The 16,324-nt window shown below is 41.4% G+C and overlaps 1 protein-coding gene across 2 annotated transcripts; it reads left to right on the forward strand.

The window, feature by feature from the left end:
- The first annotated feature begins 308 nt into the window (after positions 1–308).
- Positions 309–12,054, forward strand: sltm (SAFB-like, transcription modulator). Of its 2 annotated transcripts, none has more exons than XM_077563762.1 (20): positions 309–476; positions 1,633–1,720; positions 1,798–1,853; positions 3,605–3,632; positions 4,744–5,755; positions 6,335–6,378; positions 6,464–6,573; positions 6,647–6,796; positions 7,541–7,653; positions 7,724–7,866; positions 7,945–8,045; positions 8,123–8,179; positions 8,267–8,394; positions 8,590–8,749; positions 8,858–8,976; positions 9,203–9,376; positions 9,947–10,243; positions 10,328–10,466; positions 11,215–11,381; positions 11,478–12,054. In XM_077563762.1, exons 1-20 carry the CDS (start codon positions 342–344, stop codon positions 11,581–11,583), a joined length of 3,327 nt encoding a protein of 1,108 aa, XP_077419888.1. In that variant the 5' UTR covers positions 309–341; the 3' UTR covers positions 11,584–12,054. The 2 variants fall into 2 exon arrangements, with proteins under 2 accessions (XP_077419888.1, XP_077419889.1); XM_077563763.1 differs by having other exon boundaries at positions 7,724–7,812.
- Positions 12,055–16,324: the final 4,270 nt, after the last annotated feature.

Here is a 16,324-nt window from a genome sequence, read left to right on the forward strand (position 1 = left end):
AGCTGAATAGCATATTTGTCATTGTGTTAACTGCAGTAGTTGACATGTTTGTGCCACTTGTACTACTAGTGAAGTTATAAAATTTTACGGGTTCATCTCGAGATTCACTACTGGTTGCTCAGTACATGTAGTTGTCTGATTGCTATTTTAAAGCTGTTCTATACAAGTGTGCAGAAAATTAAATGTCATAGTATCGGAATGCAGTAGAAAGTAATGTAAATTGACTTGGTACTCCATGCCAGCGTGAGGCACTGTGGCGTTCAACGGGGGGAAAAAACACAGGAAAAAGCTGCTTATGGAAAGGTCTGCGCAAGTTAGAAAAAAAAGAAGCGGTCGGTAAAATGGCGTCGGTAGCCATTTCCACAGCGTTGAAGAAATTAACAGAATTAAGGGTTGTTGACCTTAAGTCTGAGCTCAAACGACGCAATTTGGACACTTCGGGTATTAAGAGTGTGCTTCTCGCCAGATTGAAGCAGGTAAACAGCGAATGTTGTGTGTTCAACGCAATGGGGTGCGTGTAGCTAATTGTTAGCCTGGGAGCTAGCCGCTTTAAAGCATACCTTCAAGCAGGCGAACCAAACGGATGAGATTAAACATTTCTTAAAGTCTGGCAATGTTTTACGGAATGAACAAAAAAAAACTCGTGTTGTGAAGCAACTTATTTACTACGTTTGTTCCTATTCGTAATATATGCACAACTGTAGCGATCAATGGTAGCTTAATGCTACGATAGTTGGAAAAACCAAGGGGAAGATTACAATTACATTACGTTAAAGTTGAAGGACGAATAACGCCAACGTAGGAAAGCGTTGTCTTTGTTCTGTACTTTTAGCCTTTACATGAAAGAATGGTCTTATGCGCAGGAGGCGATCTCTTGCTTTTAGTAGTGGTTATTTTGCCGTGATCTGCTCTGATTGGTAAATGACCGGGGCAAGGAATTACTAGCCTAGCGCGAATCTATTTTACAGTGTTTGCAGTAGGTTGACCGTGAATAAATTATTTTTTTAGGGTGATGTGTAGGCTGCCGTGGCACGGTTCAACTGGTTTCCAGATAAACTGGCTCCCGGTGCCATCTTCGACCATTAGGGCAATGCCAGACAAAGTTAAAACTATATTGAAATTGTTCAACTGCGTAACTGTTAAATTTTACAATAATCACGCGAAACAAAACTGCTCGTTTACAACTCCCGACTGGCTACAATAAATTGTAAACACATATATATATATGTAAATGTGTATGTATGTGTGTGTATATGTATATATATATATATATGTATGTATGTATGTGTGTGTAAAGATATACTACATGACCGGCAACTCTCTTGCTAGCGTTATTTTGCCGTGAACGGTCAAACGCTGGGCCGAGTTGTGCACTAAGTGGTGTTCTCATATTGTTTGTTTTTTTGTATTTTGACAGTGATGAGAGTAAAGATATAAAGTGTCTGTGACACAACAGTTAAGGGTGTTTTGGTTTGAAAACGTATCTTTCATTATTTGTTCTTTCAAAAGCACATATGACATTTCTAAAGGTGGTTTCAGCATTTCTGACATGATTTGTGTAGCCACCTTTTCTCTGAAGTGTAATGAGGTTGACATTGACAGGGTTGAACTAATTTGCTTATGTGCTTCAAGGCTATTGAGAGTGAAAATGCAGACTCTGACAGTGTTGAAAAACAAGCTCCAGTAGCCACATCTGCTCGCAAAAGTGGAAAAGGCAAAGGTAATCTAATTTGTAGTACTCGCATTGGGATTTTTAATGAAGGTGGACTGTTTCGATCGTCTGCGTTAATTTTTCAGGAAGGAAAATTGATTCGGACTTGGACACTACCACGGAAGATGAAATGGCTTCCAAGGTAAGTGACATACCAGTTAGTTGTCATGGTCTTTTTTTTTCCTGTTAGAGCTGAAACAAGTAAGGGGATAACTCAAATAATTCTATTTCAAAAAGAGTCTAAGCAAAGTCTGCATCAACACTTTGCAGTGATAATTTTTCCACATGGACTACTCTAACTGCATGCTCAAATGCCATTGCGTGTAGAAATAGTTTGATGTGATGGTGGCGAGCCAGGAAGAAAGAGTGCTTATAACAGTGTCCAAAAAGTGAGATAGTTTCACACATTAAAAACAAAAGACAAAAGGCCACTGCAAAGGAGAACTAATGCTATTGAAATCCATTTTCTGAAAAATCTTATGACATACTTGACCAAACCCACACACATCAGTCCCTCTAGGATTTCACAGGCATTTTATATGATTGTTGCTTGCTAAAATGCCTGATTTCACAGTCAATTTTCCTTAAGATAAGTTTGTTTTGTTTTTGCTCAAAACCTCATACGTTTACAATAAGTAAACTCTTTATGCTTATTTTAAGTGTGAAATTTTACAAGAGGTGTTTGGAAAATCAACAGATGTTTCCAAATACGTATATTCTGTATTGAAAATAGGGAAAACGCTCTCTCAACAAAGCATAACTTAACATATTTTCACATTAAAGTGTGGACAGTTTTTATCTTACAACTACAAACCAATAAGCTCATCATTAAACAACAAGTTCACATAACTTGAAAAAGTGTCAATAAATTCTTAAATTTAAAAGTGCAACTATTCTTACAGGTGTATATGCACATTGTAATCAACATATATGAATAAAAGTGCAAATGCTTTTGAAATATGCAGTGCTTAATGCTATCATGGCTAAAATAAAACATCAACAAAGAACAAATAAAGTAGAAATAACATTAAATGTTCATTGCCATAACTACTATGCCATTTTCTCCTCAAAATCTTCAGCTCCTACTTGATCTCTGTGAAAAACATTTTATACGCTTTCAATTGAAGGAGTAGGTGATATATCTTCAGTTTATAATTTTACACATTGAAAGACATGTCAATTTACATCAGTAAATTGTCCAGGTTTAGGCTTAACATGTATTATTCACATGCAAATTTGATATAACTACGTTTCTCACCTTAATTCGTTTGGTACTCCTGGAAGACCTCGACTCCGCCTCCGTGAGTGTGATTTGCTGAGACTGCATATTTTGTTCCAACATTTACACGTATTTTGCATTTGTTAAATGCTTGTCGATGGATGACTTTTTTAAATATTCTATCATTACTTTGCATTTGTAATAAAATAATTTACCCCCGTTTTCATGCAAAAGGTCCGGATATTGGCTTGCATGGTCCTTTGCCGTAATTTTAGTTGGTAAATTCTTCGCATTTTCTCTGCTCCACATGTTCCTCTGCTGTCGAGAATTCGCTAACGTCTAAAACAGGATGTGGCGTGTAGCTTTATTTTTCGTAAGTTCAGCTTTGACGTGAGTTCTTTCTTCTTCTTGAGTTCAGCTACCGCTGCTTTTTCCAATAGAGCGCCTGTTGAGCCATTTCAGGCAAAATAACTCAAATACTGACATGAAACGTGCATGTTTAAAATGTAGTTGTTGCGGTGTTTGCACAAAGTTGCGGGTAAGTGCGATTTTGTGTGTTTTTCTTGATTTTGTTTTACAAACTGCGGTCCCAAATTCGCAAAATCCTGAAGGGACTGTTGTATGCCTTTCTCTTGTTTTTTGTTAATTCATTGCTTACTTGCAATCTTTTGTAGGGAACAGAAGAGTATGACTCAGAGAAAGGTATGTATGCTGACACAATAATGTATAAGGATTTTATACTGTACAAATCGCATCCACGTGGTGGCCAAAAGCATCTTGTGCACACCAGATTCTTTTATCGGCTAGTGATTAATTTTCCAGGTTACCACACACTAAATGGACATGTTTAATACAGATATGTCCCACATTTTGCACTGGAAAGACATTGCACAAAAGCTTTGTAGGAAGTTTGCTGTTGGTTTTACAGTACTTCTAATGTATCTGGAATGCAACTGCCATGTTGCTGGAGTCACAAGATGCAACGGACAGCATTCTCACTAACCTCTGATTATGTGATCAATGAACAATAAAACGATTCGAAGACTGAGGATATTCGTGTGTTCCTCTTGACATTAACGAATGTCATCATGGACACGTCATCATGGACTGCCCAAGTGAACTGAATGGAAGCCAATTGGACTGTTGATAAGCAGTCGAGTGTGACGGCTGCAAGAGACAGCCCACGTGTACATCATTTCAAAAGCTCACAATGCATCGGCATTTGGAATGTCACAAGACTTGGTCAAGTAATTAAGGCAGTTGTCCATCTAAACTGAACAGGTTGCTTTCCTGTGAACGACAGCAAAGTGTTCAATGTTGCAGTGCTGCGACACATCAACGGGGCTTTTACTACAACGGCAAAAACTGGTTTGGTTGTTGGACAGTCATCAAGACTGTCATCAAAAGGATGGACTTCAGGACTCCCCCCCCCCCCCACATCCACCCCCCGCCCCCCACCCCCGTTCAACGTGCCAGCGAACATTTGTGGACTGACCACGTCCATTGATGAAAGTAAAGGCCGAATGGTTGAGACTTTACTCTCCATCATTTCTGATTTGAGAGTCCACAAGGAATTTTCCCACCTTTGGGCTGCAACTGGAATGAGACATTCACAATGAATTGTCTTTACTGGAGACCTTACAAGTGATGAATACCGAGTCCTCGAAGATTGTGTGTTTTGTGTGTTCCTGTGGTGTCTACGCCCTCGATCACCACTAACACTAAATGTGCTTTCTATTCTACTTTTAGGTCAAACATGTGACATGTCCATGTTAAATGTCTTTGCCATGTGTATCCTTATTAAATCCCTCAGATGTAACAGATACAGATGATGGTACACGCGAAAATTTAAAGCCTGCACTCGGCGACGACGACAACCTCTCTCAGCATGAGGCTCAGACCACTGCTGAACCTGAGGTTGAACCGGATACAGAAGCCACGGTCGCCGAGGCCAATTCAGAGCCCGAGGTGGTGGATGCTGACACAGATGCCAAGCAAGAGACCGAGGTGGGTGCCAATCCGCACGTCGTTGACGAGGCAGATGCCGAGCAACCGCAAGTTGACGACGAGGCGGATGGCGAGCCACAAGTTGACGACGAGGCGGATGGCGAGCCGCAAGTTGATGACGAGGCGGATGGCGAGCCGCAAGTTGACGACGAGTTGGACGCCGAGCCCCATTTCGACGAGGAGGCGAATGCCGAGCTGCAATTTGACGACGAGGCGGATGCCGAGCCGCAATTCGACGAGGAGGCGAATGCCGAGCCGCAATTCGACGAGGAGGCGAATGCCGAGCCGCAATTCGACGAGGAGGCGGACGCCGAGCCGCAATTCGACGACGATTTGGACGCAGAGCCGCAATTCGACGACGATTTGGACGCCGAGCCGCAATTCGACGAGGAGGCGGATGCCGAGCCGCAATTCGACGAGGAGGCGGATGCCGATTTAGAGTCGGAAGAAGAAATGGCTGCTGAAGCCATGGATTCCTCGAAAGATGCCGAGGACGATCACCTGTCTGTGTCGATCCAAAATGAAGACGCCATCACCTTAGATGTTGATGGAGATGATCTTCTGGACACAGGTAAACATGTGAAACTTCCAGATTCAGAGGCCGACAAGGGCAACGATGAGCCTGAAGCCTCTGCTGAGATGAGCACATACGATGACATGAAGACGGAAGACAAAGACGGTCAGCAAGACGACGGAGCTTGGGGCGAGCCCTCAAAGGACGGCAGAGAGGCCACAAAGAAAGCTGAAGCGGGAGATAAAGAAAAGGATTCTGGGAAGAAAGGCCCCTCGTCTACTGGTTTATCTGGTCAAGCAAAGAGGTTTGTCTTTCTATGTCAGTTCTTTGATACTACTATCAAGTTCACCTCTATAACAGCGCAACATTGTGGGTAGCGTCAAGATTTTTTTTTTCTGCCATAAGGGAAGTGTTCGCAGATGATCCCGATCCCTCTGATTATGATTTTTTTCTCTCATGGTAAATTGCATCAGTACCCAGGAGTTGAAAAAGCCCACTTTGTTACTTTGCCTCTTCCAGCGCTGTTAAAGCCTTTCCCATTTTTGGCTGAAGAGCATTTATAAGAAAGAGCATTAGTTCCCTTGATGGCCCCTTTTATGTTCGCTGAGAAGGTCCACAAACCACCTGAAGAGTTGATTGGTCAAGGGAATTAATTGGCTGACATCCTGACCCAGCACCACTGGAAAAGCTCTGAAGCCTTTCGAGACAATGCCACATCTACGCCTTGTTCACAGGATTGTTTTTCTTTCAGAAAAGTACCAAATGTCTTTGCTCCCCCCCACCCCGCCTTCCCCCCCAAAAAGATGTATCCTTGTCACTTCACATGAATATTTCATTTGCTGAAGCTCATTTGCTGTTTGTTGTGGCAACATTTGCTTTGTAGCTCTTCACGAGACAGAGATGGAAAAACTGCAAAGGATGATAAGGGTAAGGCCTGTTAGAAATCTTAATTTCTTTTGACACCGTTTTTTTTAAATACCCTACCGTTGCTTTATTTCTTGTGGGAAAACAGTTGTCGGCAGCGGCAGCAACATCAGCTCTTCTCATAACATTTGGGTTAGCGGCTTGTCCTTCAACACCAAAGCAGCGGATCTGAAGAACCTCTTTGGCAAATATGGCATGGTAATTTTGTGTTGTCTTTTTATTTTCCGCCTTTTATGATTGAAATCAAAATCTCTTCTGTGTTGCTTGACAGGTTTTAAGTGCCAAGGTCCTAACAAATGCCCGTAGTCCTGGTTCGAAGTGTTATGGCCTGGTTACCATGTCTTCCAGTGCAGAGGTCACGCGTTGCATCTCTCAACTGGACTGCACTGAGCTTGATGGACAGCAAATATATGTTGAATGCGTAAGTGAAGTAAACTTCTGAATATGAATAGGCTTTTCTTTGAGGAATCCATTGCTGCCGATACTATACGTCTGCACACGTACGTCTAATAATACTCGGCTACCGCAACAGCTGATGCTTTGCCAGCTTGCCATATGCTATACATTTAAGTATGCCACAAGTGTGCAGTTTGCAGCCAAACTGATAGCGAACAGTTCTTCAAAAAGAGTGTATTTACTCTCCCGGTTGAAATTTACAGTAAAACTAACACAAAAAAGAGAATTACACGTTGTAAATTTAATTTCAGTGAACACAGATTTGTTTTGCAATAGTCCGCCAATCTTAGCACATAATGCAGGACTCTATGGACGAGCTAACAAATAGTAGCATCAAGTTGGCAGTTTAAACCGCAGCAACGTACACTTATCTAGATATAAGATATAACAATACTCACAGGCATCTATACTTTCTATGCTGTAAGAAACGGCTTTATATTATGAATTCATGTTTAATAGTTTATTTGTGTGTACGGAACTTGTGTCAACATAACACTGTTTATTAAACTTATTTGTGCGTTATATTTTTGAAATAATTAAAACCCATTTAATATTTATTTTAAGAAGTTTACTACAATAATTGATTAAAAAGCATTTGCATCAAGATTGCAACCATTATGTGTATTCTGTCTCGGGGATTATTCAAGTGTCAATCTAAGTGTTATCGATACATTCCTTTAACATGCTGTATGGTTTTTTTTCCCCCTAGGCCAAAAATTACCCCTTCAAAAAAGATTCGTCAAAGACCGAATTGGATGACAAAGCAACTACCAGCAAGTCAAGTGAAAAGCGCAGTTCCACAGGGACAAAGTTGTCTAACAAGTGGGTGAGAATAAAATGGTAAAAGGACTGCCTTCTCGTAACGACTTAAATGTGATCTGCTTCCACATAGATCTCAGCAACCTTACAAAAAAGATGACAAATCTGGGGACAAGGACAAAGATTTATCTAAGGACGCCAAAAGTGGCAAATGTGATTCTGGTACGTCAAATTCTCCCCAAGGTTCTTCAAAGAGAGATGACAGATCCTGTGGACGTAGGTTTTTTGTTGTTGTTGTTATATTTCACTCAGTTGAGCAGATGAGATGTATTGTTTTTTTTGTTTTATATTCAGGGTCAAAGAGTCCAGGCGATGTGGAGGAGGGAGATCATAACAAAGGAAAGTTAAATTTTTTCAAAACAAGACCTTTTAGGAAACCAAGATATTTTGAAAAGGTAAAACATTGACTCGCATTTGTTTTTGTTGCATCCGCACTTTGTCGTACAATTGATTTTTGTCTGGTTTGTTCCAGCCTTTTGTTCACATGCCCATGCAAAGACGCCCAAAATGGCTGATACCCCCTGAAGAGGTTTCTTTACATGTTATTTCCTTATTGTTGCCTGATATTCAACAGTCTGGTTGATCATCAATGTAAATGTTACCATTTCCTCTGCAGCTGGAGATGATTAAAAACAAACAGCGGTTTGCCAATAAGGAGGGTGGCTTTGTTCCTTTTGCCAAGATAAAGGAGCAGAGTATGCGTGAACGCATGGAGCGTAATTGTAGAGCCACAGAGATGCGCAGGTACATGCATAAGAATTTACATAAATGTTGGAGTAGGTGTAGTTCAATTGCCTCAACACTTTTTTGGGTAAAGAAGGAAATGTCTAGCACTTTATTGACTGGCTAATTGCTTTCTGGCTCTTAACTTCCGTCACACATTATTTGAATTTGTGTTGGCTTCAGTGTTAAATTGGATTGTTCATACTGATTATTTAGGCATCGGGAAATGGTGGAACAGGCGCGCCGAGAGCGCGAGTGCGAAGAGCGCGAGAACCTCTTCCGTGAACGCCAGAGACTGGAGATGGAAAGGCAAAAGCTGGAGAGGGAGCGCTTTGAGAGGGAGAAGCTCGAAAGGGAGAGAATCCGAATAGAGCAAGTACGTACACAGTCAACAGCCCGTGAGGAATTGGTGGGAAAGCAATTGTTGTCAGGATGATTGTGGGAACTATTTTTTTCCTGAAGTGTGTGTGTGTGTTTGTTTCAGGAGCGGCGGAAAGAGGCAGAACACATGGCACGCCAACAAGAACTCAGACGGCAGCAGGAGCACCTGCGCTATGAGCAAGAAAAGAGAAACCTTAAGAGAGGCCGTGATGTGGAACATGGGTTTGTACACTTTTTTTTTTTTTATGCATTGTCATGTCGACTTTATGCTGGAACAACACTGGAATCAGTTACATGTCACTTCATGACTTTTGAGTTGTCCAACTTTCAAAAACACCCAATTGAAATGGTTACAAGTTAATTTGTTCCAGGCTAAAGCACATGTTTTATGCTTTAAAATGATGCTTAGGGCAAAGAGAGTACAACCAAAATGTGTTTCGCATTTCAGTCGGAGAGATAATACATACTGGAACGTCAACAAGAAGATTCCGGCCGATGGGCCTGATGCTCGTCTTAACCAAGGCGGCAACTTCAACCGGCCGCAGAACCGCTTTTCCAACTTCAACCCCCGCCCAAGGGGCCGCTTCCCACAGGATGTAGAACAGAACAACACGTTTGACAGGTTTGCATGAGTCCTGAATGGCATTTAAACTGTGCAAAGTATGAGCAAATTAATCAAATATCAAAAGTACAGACGCTGCCGTACTTGCCAACAAGTCGTTTGAGGTCATTTGTAAGTTGTAAAAAAAATAAAATAAATTCAAAACGCGTCCGAATGTTCCTAAGTCAATTGGTTGTAACTAGGGGAGTGTCTGTATTGAGAATTGTTAGCATGATGCAACACAGGCTTTGACTTAAATAGTGGCTCAATAATAGTGCGCTGCTCTGCTGGGCCATTAAGTTACTGAACAGTCATGGCCCAAAAAGTGCATTTTTGGATTTGGACCGACAGACCGGACATTGTGATGATGCAAGACACAAACGCAACCGGTGCACGCTTGACTGTATAAAGGCACATTCATTGAGGTTAGCATTGGCTAGCCCGATTTCCGCTAGCCTTAATAAATTGAGGCATACCAGCGGCAGCGGGACGCTGATGAGGAACAAAGGGCAGTAACTGAAAAGCGCAGACAATAACTGTGCTAAAATGAGCTAACAACACCCACACATCATCTTTGTCCTCTTTTTACAGGCGCAACCGGTTCGAGGGCGAGCCGGAAGCAAAGAAAAGTCGTCCCTCTCCTCAGCGAGAGGGCGGCAACTTCGAGCGCTACCCCAAGAACTTTGCAGAGGCGCGCCGGATTGAGCCGCCGCCTCCGCGCACCGACACCGACCGCAGGGATCGAGACGAAAGGCGGCCCGTCCCGATGCACAATCGTCCGATGGGAGCCAGGATGGCCGCCATGTCCCAATCGCGCTCCCCCAGGGACGGAGGCCACGGCTGGAAGAACGAGGGCAACATGAATGCCAACAAGGGGGGAGAGCTACGGTAACCTTCCCCACATTTGTCACCCTCGCGTTCTTCTTGCATGACTTGATCTAATTTTTTGCTGCGTCGTTGTGGTTTACACAGCGGACCCATGCGAATTCGTACAGAGCGACCGGGCCGAGACGGGCCCGGTCCCGCACTCAGAGGAGGTTCTTCAGCAAGCCGAGGAAGAGGATCCTTTAATGATCGGGATGGAGGAAGAGCCATGGTGATGAATGACCAGGTCTGCTTACCATCTTCTTAACCTGTCCCCTCAACTCTTGCTATGGCAAGCCCTTTTAGCATTTATTCCATATTCAGCTTAAGGGCTATGTACTAGTAAGCTAAGACTTGTTACTGGATAACATTTCTGCTTTTTTTTTTTTTACCGTGCATCTATGTGCTACTAGCACTACTAGTGATATAATAGATGTGAACTAGTTGAATTTTGTCATGACTAGCATACAGCTGTCAAGTAGCGCATAGTTTTGCCTCACTCGTAAGACGCTACCTGTATACCAAAGTTATCTGGCCCATGAGGACAAAGTGTCTACTAGTACAGTATGTGGCCCTTTAGCTAGATTGCAAAAATGCTCAAATATTCTCTAAATTGCGCTACTGTATCATGTTTCACCACATTAGTAGGACAACTTGATTAATCTATTTGACAATTGGTAGAAGAAAAAAATTATTTAATCGCTGCAGCTCAACTAGCAGTACTACTTGGTAGAGTCCAAGTGGCTACTAGTGTGTGATGCCTAGTAGTGTTGTTGCAGAACATTTACTTGTATTAAGGTTTAATTGCATACTAGTAGGCTAAAAGTGGGGCTAGTAGTGTGAGAAGAAAGAACAGATTAAAAGATGCAGTTGGTCTACTAGTGCACTGAATTGTCCTGCTGGTAAAGACAATGAGCGTACTAGTAAATGCCCCTTAAATTAGATCTCAAGTGTATGGAACAAGCGCTCAATTGGCTTTCTTTTTACCCGTGCAGCCCTTCAACTCGGGCCGCCGAGTGGTGGTGCAGCGTCACAGCAGGGAGCAGGGCATGAGGAAGGAGTGGCACGGTGGCTCGTCTTCGCAGGGCGGCGGCGGCGGAGGCTTCTCCGACAACCGCAGGGTGAACAACAGTCGCGGCAGCCTGATGTCGCCGCCTTCTGGGTGGGCATTGTTTAAAATAATTTATTGAAAAAATCAGAACAGCGAATATTCTTGACAGTTTTTTGTTTGTTTGTTTTTTCTTCTTCTCCACCCCAGTCACTCATCTGGAATGAGTCGCATCGTCCAAATCACCAGCAGCTCAGTTTCCAGCAGTGGCAGCACGGGCGGCTTTAAGCCGTTCAAAGGGACGCGGCAGTTCTAACGTCGACCGCATGGAACCAATACAAACTGAGGACCCTCTGATGCATTTTTGTTTTTTTAGGACAAGTCTTTTAGGTGGCGCAAACTACATTGGTGGGGTGAACAATCCTTTTGTATAAAAGTATTCATCGTAGGGTTTTTCTGACATTTTCCGCTTTGTGCACAAGTTGGAGTTGTATTTAGGAGATTGTATTTCTTTGTAACATGTTAATATTTGCCTCCAGTTGTCATTTATTTTGACATTTTCTTATTCTAATGAAGGCTGTTCATGCAACCCCCCCTAAAATATTTCTGGCATGTAGCACAAAAAAATGCCGTCATAATTGGTAGTATGTTTTGTAAAATTCTAGAGTTATAGATTAATAATTCAAGAATTATTACAAAATGTAATTTAGCATATATGCATACCTTTTCCCAACTGTCAGTTTATGCTCATGTGAATGAAATAAAACATTCAAACATGTTAAATTCATCATTTGATGAGTTTTTGAATCTGATAATGCATTATATTTTATCTTTGATAAGAGCTCCTAACTATCTTTCTCGTAAACTAATGTTCGTTTGCACTAGTGTGACAACTGTCAGTTGTTACTATTGATTTACTAGTTCGGCAAAACTGCAGAAGTTTACGTCACTACTAGTGAAGCGCTAGATTCGAACAAATAGAACGGCGTCAGTCACGAGAAGCGACTTTGCCTGGATGAAAAGCTACAGACGTCACCATTGTACGCGTCGGGAGCGGGAATCACGAGTCATAGCGGATGATGGAGATGAAAAAAAAAACAAGCAGCGGAAGGAAAGTAAGATTTAAGATATAAATGCTGACTTCGATTGTAAAAGAACAACTACACAAGCGCAAGTTCCTGCAGCCATAATTACTTCCGTAAACAGTATATTGTAAGTGACGTCACTTTTGCGCATGCGCGTCACATTGGAGACACATTTGGTTCACGCGCCAGGCAGACTGAGGTCGCAATTATTTTTATTTTATTTAGGAGGCGGCTCCAGGAGGCGGAGTGGAACCGTCACTGGTCTTCGATGCAGGTTGGCGTGGGTTCGCTTCCCTGCCCGGAACACCATGTTTGTTTGTGTGAGTGAAAAAAAACCAAAAAACTTTCTGGACCTGGATTCCCCATCTCTGGTGTGGACAAAGAATGTCCTAGTACTAGCCTTAGCTGGATATCGGATAAATTCAAACCCACTCACAAATAAGTTAGTTGTCATTTTTCCATTTCAAATGATGACAGTAAAACACAAAGTAATGATTGGTCTTTTATTGGCAATTCTAATCAGGTTGAATGTCCCTCGTCTATAAGGCATTTAGTTAAATATATATATTTATCACCATATACATAATGTGACTGCAATGTGAAAGGCTACATACATTATTTGGTCATTTATGTAAATAGATGAAATTAGCACACAAATGAGTCCTTTGTTGACAAGTGTGTCTGCTGCAAAAAATCAGAAGGGGTCCGACAGGAAATGGAAAGAATGGAAATGAGAACATTGGAGCATATCTGTCAACACGAAGCTGCGGCTCCCCTGGAAGTGTGTTTAAACTAACCTGAACATAGCAATTTGCAATAGTTGTCAACAGCCACATTAAAACAGCCCTTTTTGTATGTTAATAAATTAATAAGAGTTCAGCTGGCATAAGATTGCTACCAAGTTTCGATAACTCTTTTGGCCAGTAGTCTTTTTTTTTTTCTAAAAGGTACCCAAGAGTGCCCTTTGCACAATTATGATCCATACAAAATGAGGTATGTTGCTTTGCTGTTAGTGCATATCAAAAACCAAATGACAACCACTACTATTATTAGTTTCCAACGTGTCGAAATACACATTTTACAGGATTGACCTTTTTTTTTTTTTTTTTTTTTACAAGGCAAACGAGAAAACACGTTGACACGCAATATGTACTTTCCACCAACTAACTTATGATTACAATGAAATTCTGGGGATAATAATGGGATGGGAAGGGGGAAAAGGCTCTGCTCACTCATCCAATGCATCTCCCATCATATCATTTCATTATCAAAATGTGTCACCAGCATTATAATGTCAAACAGCCCCCTCAAATTGTCTCCTAGTTGATGAATAAAATAATTATAAAAAAGTGTGCACTCTCCTGTAAAATACATTTATCCACAATATTGTTTTTCAACTGAGTTCTACATGTATTTTGTCATTTTTACGCTCGTCTTTTTTTTTTTTTTTTTTTAGATATATGAGTGTCTACAGAGGGAGGATGACTTTATAATCACTGGAAATGATGCTGAACCCTGTTGAAAGGAGGCTTATATTCGTTTACAGTGAACCCCCGCTATTTCATTCGTGAATAATTGACATCCCCCCCAAAAGATGCCACAAAATCATGAAGCTCCTCAACCCACTTCAACATAGTTCATTGGCACCAAGTTGCCACAAGATGGCAGCAAAGCAATACTTTTCCCTAAATGAAGCTCATCAACTCACTTCAACATAGTTCATTGGCATCAAAATGGTGGCAAACTGCAAAGGCATTCATGAAGCTCTTCAACCCCCCCAACAAGCAGGGGTTCACTGTACTTTTTTTTTTTTATAGGTAGTCCGCATGCAAGAGCAACTTTAATTTGGAGTGAAGTGTACGAATCAAGCGTCCTCCATCGTGCGTCCGCGCGCGTGCACGGCAATAGTTCAACATGTGACTGCAGGCCCGAGGAAGTGCGCCCATACAAAGCTGGCAAAAGAGCTAGAACAGGATGTCCCTTCTTCACAAAAAGGCCTGAGTAGTTGCGATGTTGGCGGATTGTCTCACACTGCTCGGACGCCTGGATTTGTCCTAGAAAACGCCGTAAGGCGCCTTGTACATAAAAAAAAAAACAACAACAACAAAAACCTGGAGAGGCGTTTCCCCGCCCCTCCCCCACCTGTCTCCCTCTTCTTAAGTCAAGGCATCCGACTGGAATGTTTCGATAGAAAAAGTCTCAGGAGCGTCCTCTTGCAGATGCTTTTCACAAATATGTACACTGTCCTGCACACCGAGCGCATCTGTATGGAAAGCGATTTCAGCATTTCTTCTACAGTATATCCTTCACGTCCAGTTATGAAACACTTAATTTTCTTGGTTTAAAGATAAAAGGCTAGTGCAGTGGAAATTGATTACATTTCCACTACAGTACATCTTTAACTCAAGAGAATCAACTATAGGAGCCCAAAAATATCACGAGTGCTTCATGAATCTTCATTTGTCCATCACTTCTAGTAAGGTATTTCCACTACTTGTGTTAACTAGTACACATGTAAGTAAACTACTAGTACAAACCAAGTAGGCATGAGTCATGGACCCTACTAGTAGCACCAAAATGCCCATTAGCACTTTTACATCACTAAAAGTATCCAATAATTTGACAGCAATGTCACAGTTAGAGACATGTGTCCTACTAGTAGTGCTCCTTAGTCATTTTACTAGTGAGCTAAATTGTCCAGCTAGTGAGGACAAAGAGTGTACTAGTACATGGGTTTTAAGATGAATACCCAGATGCAGTGACTAGTAGAACTATGTCAAACTAGTAACTTCTTTCCACTACTGTATAACATTTTTGTAAACTAGGACAACTTTGGCATAGTGATAGGACGACTTCATGATACTAGTAAGGCAAAGCTGTGCACTAGTTGGCATCTGTGTGCTACGAGTCCTAATAGTGTTGGATGATCACTAGAATCATTTTACAATGTCACATGAGTAGTTATTCGATATCCAGCTTGAGGTCCATGTACTAACTAGTATACTTTGTCCTCACTAGTAGGACAATTCGGCGCACTAGTAAAACGACTGTCTTTACCTGTAAAAAAAAAAAATGTTTTTGCCCTCGTAGGGCAGCTCTGACATACTAGAAATGTTACTACTAGTGAGGCAAAACTGTGCACTAGTCGTGTGTATCTGAATGCTACTAGTATTGTAATGCTAGCACTAGTCATTCTGCTAAATGCTAAAAAAGCTTTCCATACATGTATGTGATTGGTTACAGCATTCTACTTCTCCTTGACACAATAATGGGACAATAGAAAGTGTTCATTCAATCACCAACATCCCCTCCAGTTTTGCCGCACACACATTTAGAAAAAACACACCATGGGAAAAAGTCCGGAACTAGTGTTGTGTCAAACGTTTGGTCGTATCTCCAAACTGGCTGAATACTTCACACACATTCAAAGGGAGCAGACCGCAGCAACGCACACACTCTAGTAAGGCCAAACTGTGACGGACAATGTTTACACCGCTACGGCATCACAACCTTTTCAGTGGGCACACTAAAGCGCGTGGGCGTGTTACTGTATTTCCAAAACATACTAACAGGAGAATTGAAAAAATAAAAAATAAAATTCTGAGAATATTAACTCATTCACTGCCATTGACGGCTATAGGCGTCAAAAATTCATTTGAACTATTTCTATTAGTTTAACTTTTTTTTTTTGATTTATTTAGAACAGATATAAATTTTGTGATTATTCGTGAGTTAACTAGTGAAGTCATGCGATTAATTACAATTAAAAATGTTAATCGCCTGACGCCCTTAATTTTTTAATAATCTTTTTTTTTCTAATCGCATCAGGCGAGTTAACTCACAATTAATCACACATTTTATATCTGTTCTAAATGTACAATAAAAAAAATGTTTCCTAGGTTTTCATACTCTTGTTAACAAAAGTGGAAACAAATGTTAAATAAAAAAAAATGTTTCCTAGGTTTTCATACT

The sequence above is a fragment of the Vanacampus margaritifer genome, chromosome 4, assembly GCF_051991255.1.
Source record: "Vanacampus margaritifer isolate UIUO_Vmar chromosome 4, RoL_Vmar_1.0, whole genome shotgun sequence".
Classification (NCBI taxonomy): Eukaryota; Metazoa; Chordata; class Actinopteri; order Syngnathiformes; family Syngnathidae; genus Vanacampus; species Vanacampus margaritifer.